At 35.5% G+C, this 21574-nt stretch overlaps 3 protein-coding genes and 1 long non-coding RNA gene across 4 annotated transcripts; 2 read left to right on the top strand and 2 right to left on the bottom strand.

Moving 5' to 3' along the window:
* The first annotated feature begins 400 nt into the window (after positions 1-400).
* On the top strand, positions 401-3832 carry LOC113310887 (V-type proton ATPase subunit c''1). Its single transcript, XM_026559707.1, has 4 exons — positions 401-691; positions 801-878; positions 3163-3333; positions 3421-3832. The coding sequence occupies exons 1-4, from the start codon at positions 564-566 to the stop codon at positions 3587-3589; spliced, it is 546 nt and encodes a 181-aa protein (XP_026415492.1). The 5' UTR covers positions 401-563; the 3' UTR covers positions 3590-3832.
* A 638-nt stretch (positions 3833-4470) lies between these two features.
* On the bottom strand, positions 4471-7414 carry LOC113310611 (sorting nexin 2B-like). The gene is made up of 5 exons (XM_026559330.1): positions 6202-7414; positions 5857-6066; positions 5438-5698; positions 5155-5241; positions 4471-4772 (listed from the first exon to the last, which is right to left on the bottom strand). Exons 1-5 carry the CDS (start codon positions 7246-7248, stop codon positions 4689-4691), a joined length of 1689 nt encoding a protein of 562 aa, XP_026415115.1. The 5' UTR covers positions 7249-7414; the 3' UTR covers positions 4471-4688.
* A 2370-nt stretch (positions 7415-9784) lies between these two features.
* LOC113310016 lies at positions 9785-12047 on the top strand. Its single transcript, XR_003340849.1, has 4 exons — positions 9785-9847; positions 10450-10555; positions 10652-10762; positions 12008-12047. It is a non-coding gene; the product is annotated as an uncharacterized LOC113310016 (long non-coding RNA).
* A 1562-nt stretch (positions 12048-13609) lies between these two features.
* Positions 13610-14512, bottom strand: LOC113312465. The gene is made up of 2 exons (XM_026561217.1): positions 14237-14512; positions 13610-14146 (listed from the first exon to the last, which is right to left on the bottom strand). Exons 1-2 carry the CDS (start codon positions 14510-14512, stop codon positions 13610-13612), a joined length of 813 nt encoding a protein of 270 aa, XP_026417002.1.
* Positions 14513-21574: the final 7062 nt, after the last annotated feature.

Below are 21574 nucleotides of genomic sequence, written 5' to 3'. Positions count from 1 at the left end.
ACAAGCGTACTTTAAATTTACGCCCGACTATATTAGGATTTGGGATTTGGTCGCGACCATATTTGGTCTGGAATTTGATCTTTGGTCCAAATTTGATCTTTACTCCGTCCCACTGTGTTACGATCTCATCCATAAATTTGGTTATACTCACCCACTGTGGATGCTCTCAGATCATGTTTTTCTCTCCCTTTATATATAATCAACTAAAATACCTACAAGATAACTGCACTTGCATTATGCATTTGGTTGGATGCAGATGGGGATAAAACTGAACCAATTCGTACCATGCTCATACCTACGTTTGGGTACCTTTACCAAACTCAACAATTAGACAAGGGTTGTCTATAAGAAACCTGAAAAAAATCAAGGAGGTATTTAGAAAGTAAAAATTGATATACTATCTGTTTAATATTAGGCCCACGTTTGATATGAAGAGTTGAACTCTCTGATCTATTTCTCTCTTTTTTTTCTACGCTCCAAATCTCTCAAACAAACCCTAGCATTACTGGATCAATTCCAATAAAATCATCATCATCACCATCATCTGGATCTGATTAGTAATAATGTCTGGTTCAGTAATGGTTGGGGCATCAAGTTCATGGTCTCACGCTTTAGTACAGATCTCACCTTATACTTTCGCAGCACTAGGAATCGCAATCTCAATTGGTGTTTCTGTGTTGGGCGCTGCTTGGTAATTAGATCAAATTCTTACTTACTTTTAGAATATCATCTGTAATTTCTTGGGGGTTGTCTTTTTTTTTTTTTTTCTTTGCTGAGATTTTCTTTTGTTTTTTCTGAAGGGGGATTTATATAACTGGAAGTAGTTTGATTGGTGCTGCAATTAAAGCTCCTCGTATTACATCTAAGAATCTCATCAGGTAAGCGCAAGAATTTTGATTTTTACGTGTTTCGATTCTGAAATTGAGTCGTTGATTATTGTGTGTTTTAGTTAATTTATGGAAGCATTGGAATTTGATGTTAGATTTTACAGGAGTGAGTTATTTTGTCACTGTTTTATCATTCTCTACAACGATTCTCAAGGAATTTTTAGGACAAATACATGTATATATGGATCTGGGATTGAGAGTAAGATTGTTGTTCTAGTAAGCTTTGTTTTTCTTGGTGGGAGGTTGAATTGTGTTTTCGAGTCTTATATTCAATTTCTAGAGTTGTTGGAGTATAATTGCTGACAACTTCCTTTCTTGATTTCGGTAAACAAAATGGAACTAATCAATAGTTTAGTTGAGAATGAGGTCCACAACACACAATTTTAGATAGTAGATAGGAATGAGTGTTCCTCGAGTAGATAGTGTTCATGTCATGTTCCAAATGCAATGAGTTCTGGCGAGATTTCAACTCTGCTGGTATAATTTGGGGAAAAGTTGTTCTAGATAGTGACCATTCCCATGTTTAATTAAGCACAATTGTTATGGATACGCTAGGAGCCTAGGAGAAATTTATGCTTATTCACCTTTTTAGGAGGAATTTGATAGACGGTCCGAGTGCTAAGAGGAAGACGAACATGTGTAGTCATTTTTTGTGAATAGGGTAGCAGACTAGCAGCATTCAAGTTGAGAACTGAAGACTGGGCACGAAAAAAGTGGAGAACTGAAGTTCTAGAATACTGAATTTAGGATGCCGTATGCGTTTTCCGATTGTCACTTCAGTCGACCTTCTAAAAAAGTTACTAGGAAGCAAAATGCTTGAGCTAAATTAAGGTATGCATCCCTGATACCAGCATTGGGTTTGAGCAGTCAACCTGAACTATCTCTCCTATTCGACTCCAGCTTATCAGCATTCTGCATTTTGTTCAGACTTCAGAACTCACAAAGTCTGTGTAAACTGTTTCCCTAATTGTGTTTGTATGCTACTTATTTTAGAATCTCATTAGGTGAGCGCAAGAATTTTTTTTTCCAGGTGTTTTGATTTTGGAATTGGGAATTTATGAAAGCATCGGAATTTCATGTTAGGTTTTACAGGATTGATATATTTTGTCACTGTTTTATTGTTCTCCACAACAAATCAAGGAACTTTTAGGGCAAAAGCATGTATGTATGGATCTGAGATTGAGAGTAGGATTTTTGTTGCTCCAGTAAGCTTTGTTTTTCTTGGTGGGCGGTTGAATACTTGAATCATGTTTTACGAGTTTTGTATTCAAATAATAGAATAATTGGCGCCAAAATTGCTGACAATTGGCTTTTTTCACTTTATTTTACTAGTCTTTTGAGTTGATAAAATGGAATGAGTTATTACAGTGAAGTTGAGATCTGAGAATGAGGTCCTCAACATACAATTCTGGGTAGGAACAAGTGTTACTTGAGTAGGCAGTGTTCCTCTCTTGTTCCAAATGCCAGGAGTTCTAGCTAGATTTAAACTCTACTGTGGTATAATTTGGAACTCTATGTTTAGGCGAAGAGCAGTTCATACTTATGCCTTTCTGATTGTCACTTCAGTTGACCTTCTAAAAAAGTTACTAGGAAGAAAATGCTTGAGCTAAATTAAGGTACGCATTCCTGACACCAACATTGGGTTTGAGCGGTCAACAAATCTCAATAGCTAACTTGAACTATCTCTCCTGTTCGACTCCAGCTTTATTTTGACCTCTCTGCCTTTGAATCAAATTTTATGCGTTTGAATAGGAAATGCGTGTATTTTTTTTCTAATTTTTTCTTGCAAAATAATTATACTATCTTTTTGCTCAAGGAGTAAAGTCTGTGTCAATTGTTTCTCGAAATGTGTTCATATGGAGATTATCCACGGTTTTGGTGTGGTTGCTCTGCTGAAGTTGTGAAAACATCATCCAGTATCTTGGAACTTTCTTCTTTCCTATGCGACACTTGTAGTATTGTACACATAAATTTTAAGCCACCGTGTATTTCAAATTGTTGGAACAAAATCGACAACCATGGCAGTGAATCAGTTATTATGCTTGACAAAGTCAATGGCCATAGGTTCTAGACGTTCATGAAACCAGACAAGTTTGATGAGCAGATCTAACAGATTTACATACCTCAAGGAAAACACAAGACTTTACTTTGGCATGTTTATCTGTCTCTTTTGCACCTGTGTTTATATAGAAAGTAAACCAATAAAGCGTATGACTATCTTCTGTTTACATGGTCTTGGCTCTTCGTTTGAGTAGTAATTTGTTTTTCCCTTCAGTGTTATTTTTTGTGAAGCTGTTGCTATATATGGGGTCATTGTGGCTATCATCCTTCAGACGAAGCTGGAAAGCGTACCAAATTCCCAGATATATGCACCCGAATCTCTAAGGGCTGGATATGCAATCTTCGCTTCGGGCATCATTGTGGGATTTGCAAACCTTGTGTGCGGGTATGTACTACACATAATTCACGTGAACTAGACACCCTAACTTACAGTGCGGTAATATATAAAAAAAAATCGTTCTTTTTGAAACAGCCTTTGTGTGGGAGTAATTGGAAGCAGCTGTGCATTGTCTGATGCTCAAAACTCGAATCTTTTCGTGAAGATTCTAGTGATTGAGATTTTTGGTAGTGCGCTTGGGTTGTTTGGAGTAATTGTGGGTATTATCATGTCAGCTCAAGCAACATGGCCTTCAAAAGTCTGATGAATGAAGGGGTCAGTAGTACCAAGACAGTACCTGTTTATCCAACTTATTTATTAAGAACGAGATGCTATATTTTGTCTCTCTTGAGTTCTTGATGCATGCTATTCTTCTTTGAAAGTGCAGTAATAAGCTTATGTAATATCTGTTGTACCATCCTGTTCTCTGACTTCAGATTTACCCTTTCTTGTATTTGAAATTACAATTGGTATATTTATTTAGTTTCTACAATTTCCTCCGGTTCAAGGGTTTTTGTTGGTTTAAAAACCATCGTACTCCTTTTGAAGATAAGTGTGCAACTTGGAGATTTTCATGGAAGTAGATGAGAAGGGGAGAGCTTTATGGACTGCAATTAGTTCTTGTTGATAATTGGCGGATTAATTCAAAAATGGAACTGGAAGCTGTGAGTCGAAAGCCTGCATGTTTAAGACATGATCAGTCAGACCTTGTTCTAGGATATCGTTTATCGTTTTGGTTTCTCTAGTTATCACCCTCGCTATCTCCACTAGCATCCTCATAAATAACATTCGGGTTCCCAAATTTCTGAAGTTTCCGTAATCAAATCATTTTAGGAAGTTCACAAACTGGCCAAGGGACCAGTAGGGTAGAACAATTGTCTAAGTTGTTGCAAAAACCACCAAGAGACCAGTATATGTCAACAAGTACTAAAATAGTGTATTAACAGTGAGGACAAAGCTAACCAGAATTGAGATACAGACCCTTGTTTCATTGCCATACATACTGATATACAGAACATTTCACTACTCAGGAAGTGATTCTGATTCTAAAGTTGTGAGACCAAAGAATCCTACTATACCTATTTTAATGGCTAGTCAGAGTCTGTGGGAGAAAGAGATGTAGTGTTTTGCAACTTGAAATTAGTCTTTGATACAAAAAAATATGTATAGATCTGTAAGCATTTCAAGTTTTCAACAATCAGTCTCATGGAGAGAATCAAAAGAGAGATCGAAAAGCTCCATTTACCTAGTTATTTCCTACTAGTGTACATGAATGGAATTAAAAACCAAAAAAGAAGATAAAAAGAGCAATGCAATCAAAAAGAAACAGAGAAAGCTGGAAAATAAAATTTACAGTTTAGCGCCTAACTATTGTTCTCCTTTCTGTATCCACTAGTCTCATCTGCAACATTCTCCCATACTTTTGCTATTTTTTCTGCGTATCCCACCTGAAAAAAGTAACACATACATCACATACACTGAGAAAGGACCAGAATCTCCTTTCTACTTCCACGACGGCTTCTTAGCTCATGGACTAATTAGGATGACCATAGGCAAAGTAAACCACAACATGCAGCTCAACCAAGATAGTCATTACATCCCTACAAAGGTTCAGGCTAATGTTGACTAAACAAGGCAACCCATTATCCATTTACCATTGATTCATGAGTTTTTCCAAATAAATCCATCCTTGCTAATCAGAAAAACTCTCTGTGGTGACTAAATTGGATATAACGAAATAAATCATAACATATTACATTCAATTCAGATTACCTAGAGTGAAGTGCTCATGTTTCTATCTTATTGAGACAAGGAAATAACAATTAATACCTGATTCACTACAAATCCTTTCAGCATGTTCAAAAAATCATCTTGCCTTTCCCTCTCTAGCCTTTCGAGCTCACTCCGGTTGTTTTCCTGCAATTGATGATCATTAGTTTATATTCCAAAAGACCCTACATAACACTTACATACAGATTTCCCTGATAAAATAATGAGATGACTATATGTACTTTTTGAATTTTTCATTATCTTTTTGAATTTTTCATTATTTTTCAATAATGGTCTTACTTTATGGTCGTCTTAAGCAGAAAAGGAGAAACAACGGCCTTACCTTGATACGTTCATATTCTCTAACAGCGCAAAGTTTTGCATCTTCAGTAACTTTTATGGTTTCATTAAGCTCCTCCAATTTACGGATCCTAGACTTGTCACCCCCAAATATTTTGGAAGCTGCAACTTGAAGTTTTTCAGCTCTTGACTCCATGGCTGATAGTTCTGATAGAAGGGTCTGTACCGTCAATAGCGCACTTGAGCGATCCGAGAATGCACCACGAACCGCTAACATCAAACCCAGATATTCATGAAGTGGATCCTACAACACATTAAACAAAGTACACAACTTATCTCTGTTGACTACTACATAAGTACACTTGAAAACACAGCTAGACGAAGCATATATATACATATATAACTAGTTTGGGTAGACCAGAATCAATCAAACACGAGGCGATAGTAGTAATGCAAATTTACCAGATTTTTGACCGTTTTCGCATTTAATTCTCGATAACATCTGCTAGCTTGGACAGCAGCAGTAGCCAAACGTTTGATATCAGCAGCTCGTATTCTCTGGGAGTTATGCATGGCCGCTTCGGATTCAAACTTGGTCAATTTGATAAATGCTAAACCTAATTCACCCAGTGTCTCTCCAATGTCATGTTGAGCTTTAACAAGTAATTCAGCCTACGCAATTTAAGAGATGGAACAAAAATGATATTAAATGCAATGCAGTCACCCCACAGGTAATCTAACAACTCAACCTTCTAGTTATAACTACTAGTGTTCACAAACACGAAGACACGACAAATGAATTTTTACCTGTTGAGATGCACTAGTGAGTTGGGTTTCGAGATCCTGCAACTTCTCTTTCTTCTCTATGAATTCTTTATCTTCTTCTGCAACTAACGGTTTGAATCCACCCCAGTCACTAGACACTGATTGTTTAAATTCCTTAAAAATCCTCAATAAATCTCTCCCTCCTTTCGCTGGTTGCACAACTTCATGCGGAGCAACAACACTATTCGATTCACCAAACAGCTGTTTCGGAAGATTCACCGCTCCATCAAGCATTCTAGAAGCTACATCAGTAGTAGTTGGCAATGGAAGCTTCCCTTGACACTGCAAGAAAACCCTTAATTCTTCACTCTTCTTAATCACAGGATGTGAAGCCAACCTACACAAGTATTTCTCCAATGCCAATCTTCTCTGCTCAACAAATTCTTGTTTCTGCATGACTTGACTTTCAACTACATTCTTATCAGGTCTGGGAGGGATAAAAAAACCTCGATAAGACTCCGATAATCGATCCGATAACGTCACAATATCTTTAAACCGTCTCCTCACACTGACTTCAGGTACACCAAATTCAACCAAATTGGTTCTAATAGTAATCAAATACGTCACATATGTGTTTCCGCCTGGAATCAAATTCGTATTACTCAATTCTTGTTCTTTCTGTGGATTCGAAACTGAAATCTTTAAGTAATCACCAGAAGAACTTAATGAACTTGATGATGTAGATAACATCCCAAAAGGTGAATCAAAATTAGGGCTTTCAATGTCCCCGCCATTGAGCGATTCTACAGTTCCAAATCCTCCATTTTCACAACTCCCTCCGAATGGACTGAAGATTACATCTGCATAAGATGGTGGTTCTAGGTAATGATTATCAGAAAAGTTAGGGCTTTTATTTGATGAATAAGAAGAAGGTGAGTTTAAAGGATCTTCTTTTGGTGTGGGTAGTGATAAAGGATGAAACTTTCCACCATTACTAGGTTTTTTTTCATCAAGAACTAAATTTTCCATTTCTTCTCTAGATGCGTATAACTTGGCTTCTACAAAACCTTGATCCTCTGAACCCATCATTCTCAATACCCCCAGAACCAAAAATCAAAACCCCAAATCGGGAAAAATCTAAAAACTCCCTTCTTCTTAGAGATGAAGAAGTGATGGAGGAAGGAGGAGGGATCCGGAATTCTCAGAGAAAGAGCTAAGAATTCTCAGATAAAGAGCTAAGAAAGACAAGCACTGCCCATAGTAAAAGACTAATTTGGTTGGTGAGAAAATTGGATTTTTTTAATAAAGGGGGTAACTTGGAGATTAATGTAACTATTCAGATTTTTTAATATTACCATCTATTTTTGGATTTTGGATCACTGTGTAGAAATAAAACAGAGTCCTTCCTGGGTGGTGGTGCTATTGTTAATCCTGGATTAGTATATTGAATGTGAAAAATACTAGAACCCCCTACTATATGGGTTCAATATATAGAAGCCCCACTAAATGGATCATATATTGTCAACTCCATACTTTCAGAAAATGATATTACTAGGCCCAAAACATCAAATTTTCTTAAGATCTGGCCCATAATTAATTATTATGAATTTTAATAATGGCAACACTACCCTTTAGTATATATACAAGAGGAATATATCAGAAGATATTTCATTTCTTCATTCTCTTTCTCTTTCTTCTCCATCTCTTTCTCTCTCGGCTCCAGCGTTTCAGATCTGTGAAGAAGAAGAAGACGAATCGATCCAGTAGTTTTTGCAGCTGATCATCAGTTAATCTTCAAATATGAATCAATCATTCAATCGATTTCATTTGAATCTAGGTTTTAGTTAGTTTTTAAGCTGCATCAGGTTAGGTTTTCGTTGGATCGACTGTTTTTTTTGAAGATTTTGAATCGAATCTAAGTTTCAATCGATTCGAAGCAGCAGAAATCATTTCCGATTAGGTTCATCATTCTTACTTTTCTTAGTTCGATTAATTCGATTAGGTTTTTGATTTTTATTTTGATTGACTCTGTTCATATATGAGAAGAAGAAGAACCTGATTTTTTTTTTGAATCAATCGAAGATCTTTAATGTAGTTTTAACCCTAATTACTTACTTTTTATGCAGATTCAACAATGGAACTAAGAAGATCTTCAACAGCAGCAGAAATGAATTCGTCGTACGAGAAAATATCTGAAAATCAATAAGATTTCTCTCGTTTTTAATTGAATCAACAAGTTTTAAATCTAGGTATGCGTTTAGGATATTGTTGTTTCTGTTGTTTTTGTTGACTTGTTTTTGTTTTTATTTTGCTTATCTCGCCTACACATCGTTTGATTGATGAATCTGTGGCAGTGTTGGTGGTGGATATGCAGGTTCTGGTGGAAGATGAGGAGGTTGTAGTGGTTGAGTTGGTGGTATTGGAGAAGTTTTGGAGGAGGATCTGAAGTCAGTGGTAAGTAAGCTGATTCTTTCTTTGTTATTTGACATAACTTGCTTTATTTTCAACATTTTTTATGAATAGATGTATTTTGTGTACAAATTTATAGCAATATGACATGTTTTGTGTTGTTCATTAATTTTGTATTCTGTGTAAAAATTTATAGCAATACGACATGTTCTGTGTTGTTTCATTAATGTGTATGGATAGTTTGATACTTAGAAATTACTGTGCAAGTGTATGAGTCTTAGAATTCTGATGCACAACATGTGTAACTTGCGTCTACACATCCAAATTTCATGTGTAACTTGCGTATACACATGTATAATTTGCGTATACACATGTGTAATTAGGAGTTACACATGTTAATTGAATGTGTAGCTTATAGTTACATATGTGTTTTCATTGAACTGCTGGATACACATGTCATATATGGATGTGTAATTCTCAGTTACACTAGTCAGGTGCATGTATAACTCCTAATTACATATGCTAAGCAAACAAAAGCACCCAATTGTTGAGACAAAAGCAATTGCAGGAACTTTCCTCCCCCCATTATTGAGACATTACTTCCAAAACACCCAAGGTCTTATCTTCGTGTAATTGCTAGTTAGTGGTGGTGTTTTGGTATGAAGCTAAGAGGTTTAGTATGGATAATTTGTATTTGGAGTTAGTGGTGGTGTTTTGGTATGAAGATTAGAGGTTTGGTATGGATGTTGGAGCTGTGTTAGACACTGTAAGTTGGATCTACTTTACATTCTGTTTGTCTTAGTGGTGGTGTTTTGGTATGAAATATATTTTTATGCACATCATGTTTTAAATATGTTAGCCATCTATAATCTCATCTTTTATCGACTCTGAGAAGGATATCATGTGATTTCTATAACCATATCCTTGTTTATCAGTTTGCAGCTATGTGTACTCTACGTGACAGTCTGAGTGTTTAACTAGCATTGGTAGACTATGGATGTGTAACTAGTAGTTACACATGCTAATTAAATGTGTAACTTATAGGTACACAAGCTAAATGGATGTGTATCTACTAGTTACACATGTTAATTAGATGTGTAACTATAAGTTACACATGCTAATTTGATGAGATATGCATATACAGTTCTTAGAAACTATTGAATGGTGCTGGCAATAATTTTGATTATTTTATTTGTTCCTGAATTTTTCTTTTGTAGTGGATTGACTACGTTAAACTACATAGAGCTTGCTTAATTGTATCAGAAGTGCAAGGATGAAGGTTTGTGTTTCGATTTTTAAATGCCAGTACCTTTTGTTATTTGTCTGAAACTTTTACAAGTAATTCACTGGACTTGACTGATAAACTAGCTTTGGCACTTGATATCATCACATATATTGACATATTTAAACTGAACCAAGAATGATGTTCATGTGAAACCAATCCTTTTTTAGTTGTTTGCTCTTGGCCTGTAGTTGTATGTTTTATTTGATGTTTGTGAGTCTTCGTTTATATCTGAATAGGTACTTCCTTGGCCTTCTAAAACTGAAGTATCTAGTATTCATGTATTGGAGGTGATTTGTATATGAGCATCTAGGAAGATGCTGGAGTGACTACCAGAGCCACCACACCTTATATGACATGTGTAACTGTTGATTACACATTTCATATGCATGTGTAACTCCAAATACACATTTTATATGCATGTGTAACTCCAAAGTACACATGCATTTTATGTGTACTAGATGATTATACATGCTTGTTTATGAGTGTTAGTTAGCTGATTATACATATGCTATGATTTGATGAAATTTGTAGTGGAAGGTATGCTGATCTTTTGTAATGAAATGGTACTGAACAGGTTATTGATGTGTTGATTTCAGAGTATGAAAGTTCATAGAGAGCTGTAGGAGTGTGCAAGTTGTACAGATGCAGATTTGGCATTGGTTTGTAATGAACGAGTACTGTTATTGCTATCATATAGCTCAGGTATGCACTGGTTGAAGAATCAGAATGGTTTGAGTTAATGATGCTCAGGTAGATTTATGTTAGGAGTTAACATTACATGTACTGGTGCAACTACAGTTAAGACAGTGGTATGGAATAGAGGAAATGAAGCTGGCTGGTGCTGAGATTTGTACTCAGTTGGTGTTGGTTGCAGTTGCAGGACATGGGTTCCGATGGAATTGATATGTGGTAAGTTATGGCCTGAGTCTGAGAACTCAATATTGCATGCTAGATGCATGTTAGGATAAACAGGTGCAGACTATGGATGTGTAACTAGTAGTTACACATGCTAATTAAATATGTAACTTCTAGGTACACAAGCCAAATAAATGTGTATCTACTAGTTACACATGCAAATTAGATGTGTAACTTATAGTTACACATGCTAATTTGATGGGATATGCATATGTAACTTATAGTTACACATGCTAATTTGATGGGATATGTTATAGTGGTTATATTTATGAAATTGAGAAAAGAACATCAAGTCCTAGTAGTAGGGAGTAGTAGTGGATGCAGATTAGACTAATTAGATGCAGGTTATACTTATAGTTACACATAATAATTAGATGTGTAATTTCTAGTTACACATGATGTATGTGTAACTTATGCTAATATGCATGTGTAACTATTGTTTACATGTGTAACTACTGATTACACATGCATTTTGTTTTCCTTGGTTCATATCTATACCCTGCTGAATCAGTTGTGTGATCATTTTTTGCGATATTAATGTGCTAGCACAAGGTTCCCAGGTGTTTGTATTATTCTGCCAGTATAATTACTGTCTGAAGCTTTACTTTCTGTTGCTTAAAATGTCCGTCGTCATCGATAATATGAAAATGGCTTAGGTACATCTAGACTAGCGTTGTAAAACGTCTTTCTGTTAATACAGTGCTAACAACGTCTTTCTGCTGAAGCAGTGATATATTAATTAAGAGCTTCTCATTCACTTGCAAGGTTAACTGTATTATTTTATGACTGGTAATTGCTTGATAGTCACCTCTCGTTTTTGCTAGTGTTATTCATTTAGAGATGGATTTGCTGATTTTATGTTGACATATCTAAGTCAGATGCATGTGTAACTCCTAGTTACATAATTCAGATGCATGTGTATCTGCAAGTTACACATGTTAATTAGATGTGTAACTTTTACTTACACATACTGATTTTGGGTACACATATCAATATGTATGTGTAACTCTTAGTTACACTAGTCATATGCATGTGTAACTGCTAGCTACACTAGCCAGATGAATGTGTATCTCCTAGTTACACATGTTATATGCATGTGTAACTCTCAGTTACACAATTCAGATGCATGTGTAACCGCTAGCTACACTAGTCAGATGCTTGTGAAACTGAAATATACATTGTTTTATGTACTGTTCATTTTAATCGTATAAATACTGATTGCTTGTTGTTATATTTCAGGTTTTAGATAACTTCATAAAAGCTAATTGCTTAAACGTGGTAATGGTCTCGCTGGAACTGGAGTTGACGCTGAATACACAAGTCAGATGCATGTGTAACTCTCAGTTACACTAGATAGACACATATGTAACTCTCAATTACACTAAACAGATGCGTGTGTAACTTCTAGTTACACATGCTAAGAAATTATTGTAAATGAATATTAAAGTAATAACTTTCTTTTTTGTGTTTTTTTTTTTGATGTCTATTTATTTGCATATATATACAAGTGTAACTTTGCATTACACATATCATAAGGATGTGTAACTTCTGGTTACACATGCCATATGCATGTGTAACTTCTGTTTACACCTTCGCACTGTATTTTAATAATTTCGGGCCTAGATTTAATAATTTTGGGCCTAGATTTAAATTTTATTTAATTATGGGCTTGACAATATGCATAAGGGTATCAAGGTCTTTTAAAAACTCGGGGCCTAGATTTAAACTTTTTTTAATTAAGGGCCTCATATTATGGGTTATCCATGGGTTGGGCCTGAGCCTAATTTCCCCATATTGAATTGTGAATCTCTAGAGAACCGATGGGATCCGGATCTCCGGGCATCTGAGATATGTATGGACGTGTGTATGACTTATGAACCTGTAAGCAGCCGTACGACTAAAGGAGCGCGAGAATCACGAGATGAGACTCGCTTTTGGTGCAAGTTGTGGCAAACAGATTGCGAGTGTAAATGATTGTGGGGATTGAAAAGGGTTTATCCGGTGAAGAAGTTACCTGAGCTATTGGACAAGGACAAAGCTAATGCGGGATTGAGCTAGAGCAATTTAAATAGGAAGGCTAATCTCTATGGGATAGATTGAACTGTTAGATTGGTCAAAAGTGTTGCAAATAAAGAAAAAAGTGTGGGAAAAAAGTTAACACTACTTCTGGATGTTTCTCTCTCCTAGCATTTGCTCGCAGTCCAACTAGCAGCGAGATTGAAACGCTGAATTATTCGGCGCTCAAAAAGTGGTCCAAACCCTGAACGATTCAGCGTTTTGCGAATATTCCAGGGCATCAATGCTTAAAAATTTTGCGCTCTCCCGGACGTTGTTCCATTCAGCGTTAGCAGTCGACGCTGCACCATTCAGCGCTTGACTCTTTTTTCACCAACGACTATTTTTTTTTCTCCAGAATTTCATTTTCTAGATGTTTGGCAATTTGTTCCAATGGTTGTTTGTTTCAAATTTGAGAATTTGCCAAAGTAAAGGGAAATTTTTAATTACATTGCAAAACAAGGTTACAAAGTTTTTTGAAGAAATTAAAAAAATACATTAAAATTAAAATAACTTAAAACATAAAAAAATACATTGAAATTGAAATCTTACTTCTAAATAACTTAAAACATAAAAAAAAGTACATTGAAATTGAAATCCTACTTCTAAATAACTTAAAACATAAAAAAGTACATTGAAATTAAAATTGAAATTGAAATCCTACTTCTAAATAACTTAAATTATTACTAATATATCACTTTAATTTAGGGGATATGTGGAAATCCATGACGGGCCAAAATCTCGTTCTTCCATATTTTGTAGACGGGTTTCTCCCATTCCTGTAATTCAACCAGGGGTTGTCGTAGGATCTTCATGTCCGATTCTCTTTGCTGCGTTTGTTTCTAAGATTGAAGAGTTTTCCATGTTCTTCTTCAAATACTCTTCCTCTGTTTCATACTTGGCCACTCTTTGTGTTTGTGCGTTTTCAAGAAGTTCGATGAGTTTATCCATTTTTTCATCTGATTTCTGTGATGCTTTAGCCTCACGAGCCCTTTTCTTTGATTGATCTCTCCCTTCACTTCTAACATCATCTGTTTGTTCGAAATAGCGTCTTCTCTTTGATATGTCCGAGGTTTCATAATTATGAGTAGATGAAGTGCTACCAAACCTTGCCATATTTTCCAAATCTTCATCCATATTATCAGCTTCATTTTCTTGAGTAGCTTGAGTCTGTTGAGTAGGCTGAGTGGAAGTACTGGCTCCATCATCATTATTCACCGCAGGGTTGTAATCGGGTTGATAGGTCTTCAGGATCTGGAACACCGATTTGTGCTTCCAAAGTTTTCCAGACTCTGCTTCATAATTCTCTTTTCCACGACGATACTGGGAAAAAATGAAAGGAAAAATTTAGAGAAAGAAAAAAAGAGATCAAAATGGAAGAAAGAAAACATTAAAAAAAAATGAGGTACTTACATAATCCGCCTCTGTCATCCCCGTAGGTCTGTTTCGGAAGTAGGGCCTAACATGTGAAAGATATCTTTTCACTTCGGCTCTCAATGTGTTGCACTTTGTTTGCAATGCCTTTTTATCTCTTTCTACACCATCGGGACCTTTTCTTTTATTATACTCTTCAATAATCTTCCTCCAAAATACTGCATCTTTTTTATCTTTTCCATGAATCGGATTGTTGCTTGTTATTACCCAACCATAAATTAGTGCCTCTTCTTCTTTTGTAGTAAAGTGTGTCATAATTTTTTATGAACAAAATTATGTGAAGAAGAAGAAGAAAATCAATGAAGAAGATAATCAATTGATTTTAGTGTGAGGGATGAAGGAGAAGTAGTTCTCTATTTATAGGGTAGCCTGAAAATATAGTTGTTGAGGTTTCAAACGTCCACTAAATCAGAACCGTTGAGACTCAACGATCATATTTGATTTAATGGATGAGATTGCTCAGTGCGGTTTGGTTCAGCGCTGCAGCACGGAATTGTACAACGCTTCATTTCCTGCCGTTGAGATTCAACGGTCACTTTTGATCTTGCAGCTGTTATGCAAAGCGCGGTTTGGTTCAGCGCTGGACGCTATTTGGTTCAGCGCTTTCGCAAACGACTACATTTTCAGCCCAAACTCAGATCACTTCATATCTCTATATAAACTCAACACATGAACTCAAAATCCCCACCCCAAACTTATGAAGTTTCACTCTCTTCTTCTTCTCCTAAATTCTCAATCCAAAAATCAAGCATGGTTGCATTCTCAATTGCCGAAGACAATGACTTGGTGAGAAGTTTTCACAAAATTAACATGCCAAATACATGATTCACTTGTTATAGTGTCAATCTGTATTCTTGCGCTTTTGACTGAGTGTTTCATAGTGTCCTTTTGTCCTCCTTGATGTCCCCTTTTCCTTGATGCAATCCTAATCTTCTTGAAGAGACAAATCTTTGGGAAAATATAAAAATGTCCTCCAGGTGTCTGCCAAAGCAAGGGTTGCATGTTGCGGAAGTAGTAATAGTACAAATACTCAAGTACCATAGCCATGCCAGCTAAAGTCATACCCTTGGTTGACCAATCGTCGAGATATTTATAGGTATTACCTAACGAAGCTAGACCCCAATCATACTTCCAAACTCTATCTTAGTCCGCCAACAACAGAACCCAACGTTTATCTACTTTTCCAGTAGAATGCGCTAGAAGAAAATGACCAAAACACCACATAAAAAATGCTCGTGTCAATGTCTCTGCACACCCAGTATTATCCTGGTCTTTTCTACTATCAATGTACTCTCTCAAGACTGCTAAGGATAATGAATTTTTCTTAGAGTCCCATACACCATAATTTTTGATATCCAAAAAATATAAATCATCTAGAGCAAGATATGTTAGATCACTACCCAACTGCGGCATAAGTATTGGTCGTTTACTGGGGTCACCAGTGGGAATTCCCGTTAACATGTACTAATCTAAAGGAATGAGGCCAATTTCAAACTCCCGAAAATGAAAGCTCTTAGTTTTTGACCACCATCTTTCAGCTATGGCTTCAACTAAGCCTCTATCCCCATTGGCGAAATCAAACTCAAAAACAGAAGAAAAGCCACAATTATCACAATATCGTTTTGCTACCGGATTATCTTTCACTATAATTTTGTAATACTTTTTAAAAATTTTTTAAACTACCTCTAAATCGTACTCTGCGAGGGTCTTTCGTAACATCGTGACATACATGTCTATCACAATTCTTTGATGAAACTATATCCAACCGATCTAGCATTTCATCCATACTCATACTACAATCAATAACAAACATGAAAAAATATATCATTATCATTGTCATTCATTTTCATCCATACAAACTAAATGATCATTATCAATTCATCCATACAAACTAAATTATCATTATCATTCATTTTCATCCATACAAACTAAATTATCATTATCAATTCATCATACAAATAATCAAATTATCAACAATTTTATTTTTTGTTCATCACAAATAATCAAATTAAACCCTAACAATTCTAAAAATCAATTTCAATCACATATCATTTAAATCACGTAAACATATCATCTAAATCATGCATTGTATCAACTATCAATTTCATCAAATTTTCATCATAATCAAAAATCAAGAAAGAAAAACCTAAAATTTTAAATCCTTACCTCAATCAATTTCGTGGACGGAATTGAATGAAAATACTCTCAAACGATCAAGAAATTGATGGAGTACAAACCCATGGAGGGAATTGAGAAATAAACGTCTAGAATCACTGATCTATGAAATCCCCATTTGCGGGTGTGTTTGATAAGGAAAATGAAATGGGAAGAACTGAGGAAGAAGGGGCTTCCGCGCTGGAGAAAACCCGATTCTTAGACGCTGAACAGTTCAGCGTTGTCAACCTAGCTGACCAAGTCAAACGTTGTTCGGTTCAACGTTCACCTAGACGTTGTACTGTTCAGCGTTCCACTGCTAGATTCTCCATCCCATAGTAGTTAGTAGGTTTGCCCTAGCTGACATGGATGGCCAATCTAGCTGCTAGATTAGAAAACCATAGGGGTTAGCCTTAGGGAATCTAGGAATTTTGTTTCCTATTTTACTCCTGTAAAGCACAATGGTGACATTTTTTTTATGGTATATCAAAAATAGAATTAAATAGAAGACCGCTACAAATTGAGGTAGGATCCATGGACACTCTTAAATGGACAAAGTCATATAAAATTTGCGTCATTTTCTCCGCAAAACCCAAACGACAATGAATTTAAGTGTAATATTTTGATGATACTTTCCTCTTATAAGACTTCACATTCTTAAAATAAATGAACACAATTCGAGATGTATAAAATGATCATCTACCTCTTTCATTTTCAGCCGTTCAAAGTTAACGGTTGAAATTAAGATCGCTAGATGGTGAGGTTTGCTATCTCGAATTACGCTCATTTTTTGCAGGAATGTAGAGTCTTATAAGAGGAACATATCATCGAAATATTACACTTAAATTCATTGTCGTTTGGGTTTTGCGGAAAAAATGGCTCAAATCACGTCTGATCTTATCCATCTAAAAGTGTCCATGGATCCTCCCTCCTACAAATTTAGATATAAAGTTGGGAGACAAATAATTGTAATCTTTGAATTTTTCACACATTAGCATGCCTGGCCGGTCTGTCTGCCATCTTATTTAGAATTCTCCTAACAAATTTGAAAGATGGATTCTGGAACTCTCTGGATATAGTTTTGACATCTGACAACATAGGATGAGTCCTCCAAATGATATTGTTAAGATTTCCTTCCAGCCCAATGGTTTTCTTATTTTTCTTTTTGCGTACATCCAATAGCACACACTTTAAATGTTAAGTTTATTGGCATGTAGCACTGCACACCAAACAACTTCACATTCTGCACTTTCAACATTCACGGTTCCATTTGCATATTCAAACTTGGGTCATTCAGATTCACATGGACAATTCATAAGTATTAGTACAACACCAGAAAACTTAACTAGAGGCTTAAAAGATGCATCACAATTTTTTTTAAATGGCTAGAAGTAAAGATTCATGGTAGCATATGTTTGTGTATTTTGATGTGGTTAGTGTATGATTGTCTTTTTATGTGTTTCCCTATGACTGAATTCAAATTATGAATTCTCCTTATAGCTTCCATTGTATTAGGCTTGTTGTTTTGGAATAAAAAATAACACCTTGATTTAAAAATCTCTCATACAACATATGTGATTTCAACGACTTATTCATCCTCAAATTAAGCCTCTGAAGTGTTGAACCATCTCATAACCCAACCTTTTGTTAATGACACTATATTCCAATTGACCTTCTAGCTCCAGGTCTTTTAAGCCGAACAACATTGGAAAAGGGGCGTTTTATGGATTTCAGTGATGCAGAAGGACTAATTTCAGTGATGCAGTTCCATAAAAAAGTTTTTAACTTTAGGTTGAGTATCTGATACCATTAAGATCCACCCCATCTTTATAGTTAGTGCAAAGGAGAGGGTACCAAGTATACCACAAACTTTTTCGTTCGGCAACCTATATGGACAAAACCTAATACAATTGCAAGTAGGCCAACTTAATGATCCTTGACAATATGTGTATATAGTTTATATCTTTATTCATCTCAATCAGAAAGTGTAGAGAATGTTTTCCGTGAAGATGATATTTAATAAGAGTACTTTGGAGATCCCAAAATTAAATATCCAAGATCAATTTATTCGTATCAAAATAATTAAATTGGAATTTTTCCAAGTATGAAACTTATTATCTATCTTTCAAGATATGAATTCTATAAGAACGAGTTTTGTAATCGATTGCAATTAATATGGATGTATCTAGTAGATTTGAGTATGTACTACTTGTGTAAATCCTATTATAAAGATAAACAATATAATGCTGAAACGGAAAAACACAAGACACTAGAAGTTTTGTTAACGAGGAAACCGCAACTTCAGAAAAACTTCGGGACCTCGTCCAGATTTGAACGCCAAACTGTATTAAGCCGCTATAGACACTAGCCTACTAGTAGACTTCGGACGAGAATGTAGTTGATACCGAATTCACCCTCCAAGCTTGAACCTCTCAAGGCTCTACGAAGTTGATTCCATTAGATGACGTCCTTTATAGCCTAAGAGTAGCTTCAACCTAAGTGGAGATTTTCGATACCAAACTGCGTTTAATAGATAAGCCTATTTGATATCCCTTTAGATCAATGATCAAGTCTTAGAAATATGTTTGCAATAGATAAATCTAGCAAACCTCACAAACCCGGAATACTTACACTCAGTTAGCTGAGAAGCATGGATTCTTAACCACCTCTCAAAAACAATCGTGAACTTATCAATTAAGAATAGTTTCTAGATATCTATATTGAGGAATCACAAAGTCTGAGACAAAGAGAACTTTGTGATTTCTATATATCTTGCTACTGAATGAGATTATGAAAACCTCGATAACAGAAAGAGCAAGATCAGGATACACGAACTATCAAGGTAAACATAGTCGTACCTGGCTTCACGAATCCTTAAGTGAAGTCTTTCAGTCGTATATCTAATTATCTTTCTCAGAGGAAACCTAGGTCAATATAGGACGACTCTAGCAATCAACTAGGACATAAAGTGTCACGGATTGAATTTCCCAGATGAATGAATGTATCTGTTTCTATATTTTCAAGACTGAGGGTTTCTTAGAATTCAAGTTACGATAACTTGAGATTCAAGCAAACACTTTCTCTGTTTAGATGAAACTCTAGTTATGGTTTCAAGTAAGCATGTGAGAAGTTTGTTTTGAAATCACATAGAAGAATATACATTATGGACTGAGTACGTAAACCATGTATAATGATAGTTCTTGGAAAATATGCCTTTTGAACTAGTAAACAATATCGTGTTCATTTAAACACTTACGAGTTTAATCATGATGCACATACACAAGGTGATTTAGCGATCAATGATACTGTTTTAAAGGTGTTTATCATAGTCATAACAATGCTAAACCTATTTAAAAATATTTGTTAAAGTGAGATAAAAAATGGATCTAAGGAGAAAATATCGTAGTCGACTCGATAACTCAGACCTAGACCATATATTTTTCTGGCTCAGACCAAACTACTCTCACTAAGTACACTCACCGCACAAAATTCTACTCCACCGGAGACTACACCGATTACGGCCAAAATAAAAAAAAATAGATCATGAGTTTCTGTAATTATGAAGGATCGGTATATCATCAGTGTATCACCACACCGTGAATACCTTTACGAACATATACCAGAGGTTTCCTTTCTCCTATTTTATGGAAATTCTATTCTTCCAAATACTTTTTGATAATTAAGTACTGAATTTCGTTCTTGTTTCAATCCTAAGAAAGTCCAATCAAAATCTACAAACCCTAAAAAAAAAAAAAACTTAAGACTCGCTATGAAAGAATAAGTCGATGATGCAAATAAATTTACGGCCATGTTTACCACAACCTTGGATATTGATAATTTGAATCTTCCTTATATGTTGTTCTTGAAAGAAACACCATCTATCAATATAGTTTTAGATTTGAGGTCTTTTTTCTTCTTGTTTGTCGTTTTTAATTAGGTTTAGATACAAATATATTTTATAAGTTTGTTGGTTCTTTTACTTATTTAATATGCTTGATCCCAAAATTTGGTTTTGCTAATTAAGCTGAATAGCTATGGTTTCATCATTTACGAATCGGAAAAAGTCATAACTTTTTTTTTGGGGTCGTTAGTGGTGGAGGAGATGCTGGTGGTGCAGTAGATTTAAAGATGGGTGTCATGGGTAATGGATGAATTTATTATGAATAGTTTGGTCTTACTCAAAATAATATATTGACTAGGTCCAGTTAGTGAGTCCACTACGGTTTTCGCTCTCCTCGGATGCATTTTGGCTCTCCCTCTAACAAAAATCTTTAAAAAATAAGTCTTTGAGCATCTAATAATATTTATTAGGATCATTTGTGAAACAATTAGTGAACCGTTAGGCAGTTCATGAATCCAGGGCGCTACAGCTCGTGAACTGTTCAGCGACTCATGAACTCAAATGCCAACAGTTCGTGAACCGGGTTCGCCGAACTTGGATCTTGAAGCTATCGAGATCATTCTCGATTTACCTTTTCAATTTGTATCTTGACCATTTAGATAATCCAAAGGATTGTTCTATTCACGATTAAGAATACATATCTTTTCAAAACTAGGTTCTTGCAGAATTATCTGATTGATTATATAAGACTTGTCCATACAGGTTCATGAACGAAAAAGTTGGTTGTATACTTAGTATGGTTTTTAATATACCAAGTATGAACTCTGCTAATGTACCTAGTATGTGTTGATGAGTGAAAAAAATTTGCTGGTTTTTTAGGAAAGCGGAGACTCGAGCGTACGGACGGAGACTCCTCGACCGAGCAAATTGGCTAAACTTTTTTTCAAACAGATGCACTGCAAGGGAATGCTTTGTGAAAAGTCGAGGGTACCCAAATACACCACAATCTTTTCGTTTGATCACAACATATTCAATCTCTACCGTGTATAAACCTCTTGGAGCAACAATCACTCAAGGAATATTTCAACACCGTGTCCACTTGAAATAGGTTTAGTCCGGACTGGCCTAACACGTGAATAATTATATCATACAAGTGTAGAAATCCAATACACTTTGTGTGATCGTCTATGGATATGAAATCGAGACAATACTACAACAAACTGTTCACTTGATAACTGAAACCTTATAAGATAAATATCAAGTGCCTAGTTAACGTACAAGTGTAATTACTTTAATTATAATTTAAAAAAAATTATAATGCG

This window comes from Papaver somniferum, chromosome 9, assembly GCF_003573695.1.
Source record: "Papaver somniferum cultivar HN1 chromosome 9, ASM357369v1, whole genome shotgun sequence".
Lineage (NCBI taxonomy): Eukaryota > Viridiplantae > Streptophyta > Magnoliopsida > Ranunculales > Papaveraceae > Papaver > Papaver somniferum.
Note: the sequence above shows the minus strand (reverse complement) of the source record. Positions and strands in the feature narration are given on the sequence as shown.

What these genes read in the sequence shown, in the direction of transcription:
- LOC113310611 (XM_026559330.1), bottom strand. Translation starts at nt 7,248, where the DNA reads ATGATGGGTTCAGAGGATCAAGGTTTTGTAGAAGCCAAGTTATACGCA. An exon ending in TCACTAGTGCATCTCAACAG is followed by an intron (nt 6,067 to 6,201) that starts GTAAAAATTCAT and finishes TAAATTGCGTAG; the next exon opens with GCTGAATTACTTGTTAAAGC. An exon ending in AAGGATTTGTAGTGAATCAG is followed by an intron (nt 4,773 to 5,154) that starts GTATTAATTGTT and finishes TACTTTTTTCAG; the next exon opens with GTGGGATACGCAGAAAAAAT.
- LOC113310887 (XM_026559707.1), top strand. Translation starts at nt 564, where the DNA reads ATGTCTGGTTCAGTAATGGTTGGGGCATCAAGTTCATGGTCTCACGCT. An exon ending in ACATCTAAGAATCTCATCAG is followed by an intron (nt 879 to 3,162) that starts GTAAGCGCAAGA and finishes TTTTCCCTTCAG; the next exon opens with TGTTATTTTTTGTGAAGCTG. An exon ending in TTTGCAAACCTTGTGTGCGG is followed by an intron (nt 3,334 to 3,420) that starts GTATGTACTACA and finishes TTTTTGAAACAG; the next exon opens with CCTTTGTGTGGGAGTAATTG.
- LOC113312465 (XM_026561217.1), bottom strand. Translation starts at nt 14,512, where the DNA reads ATGACACACTTTACTACAAAAGAAGAAGAGGCACTAATTTATGGTTGG. An exon ending in GGATGACAGAGGCGGATTAT is followed by an intron (nt 14,147 to 14,236) that starts GTAAGTACCTCA and finishes ATTTTTTCCCAG; the next exon opens with TATCGTCGTGGAAAAGAGAA.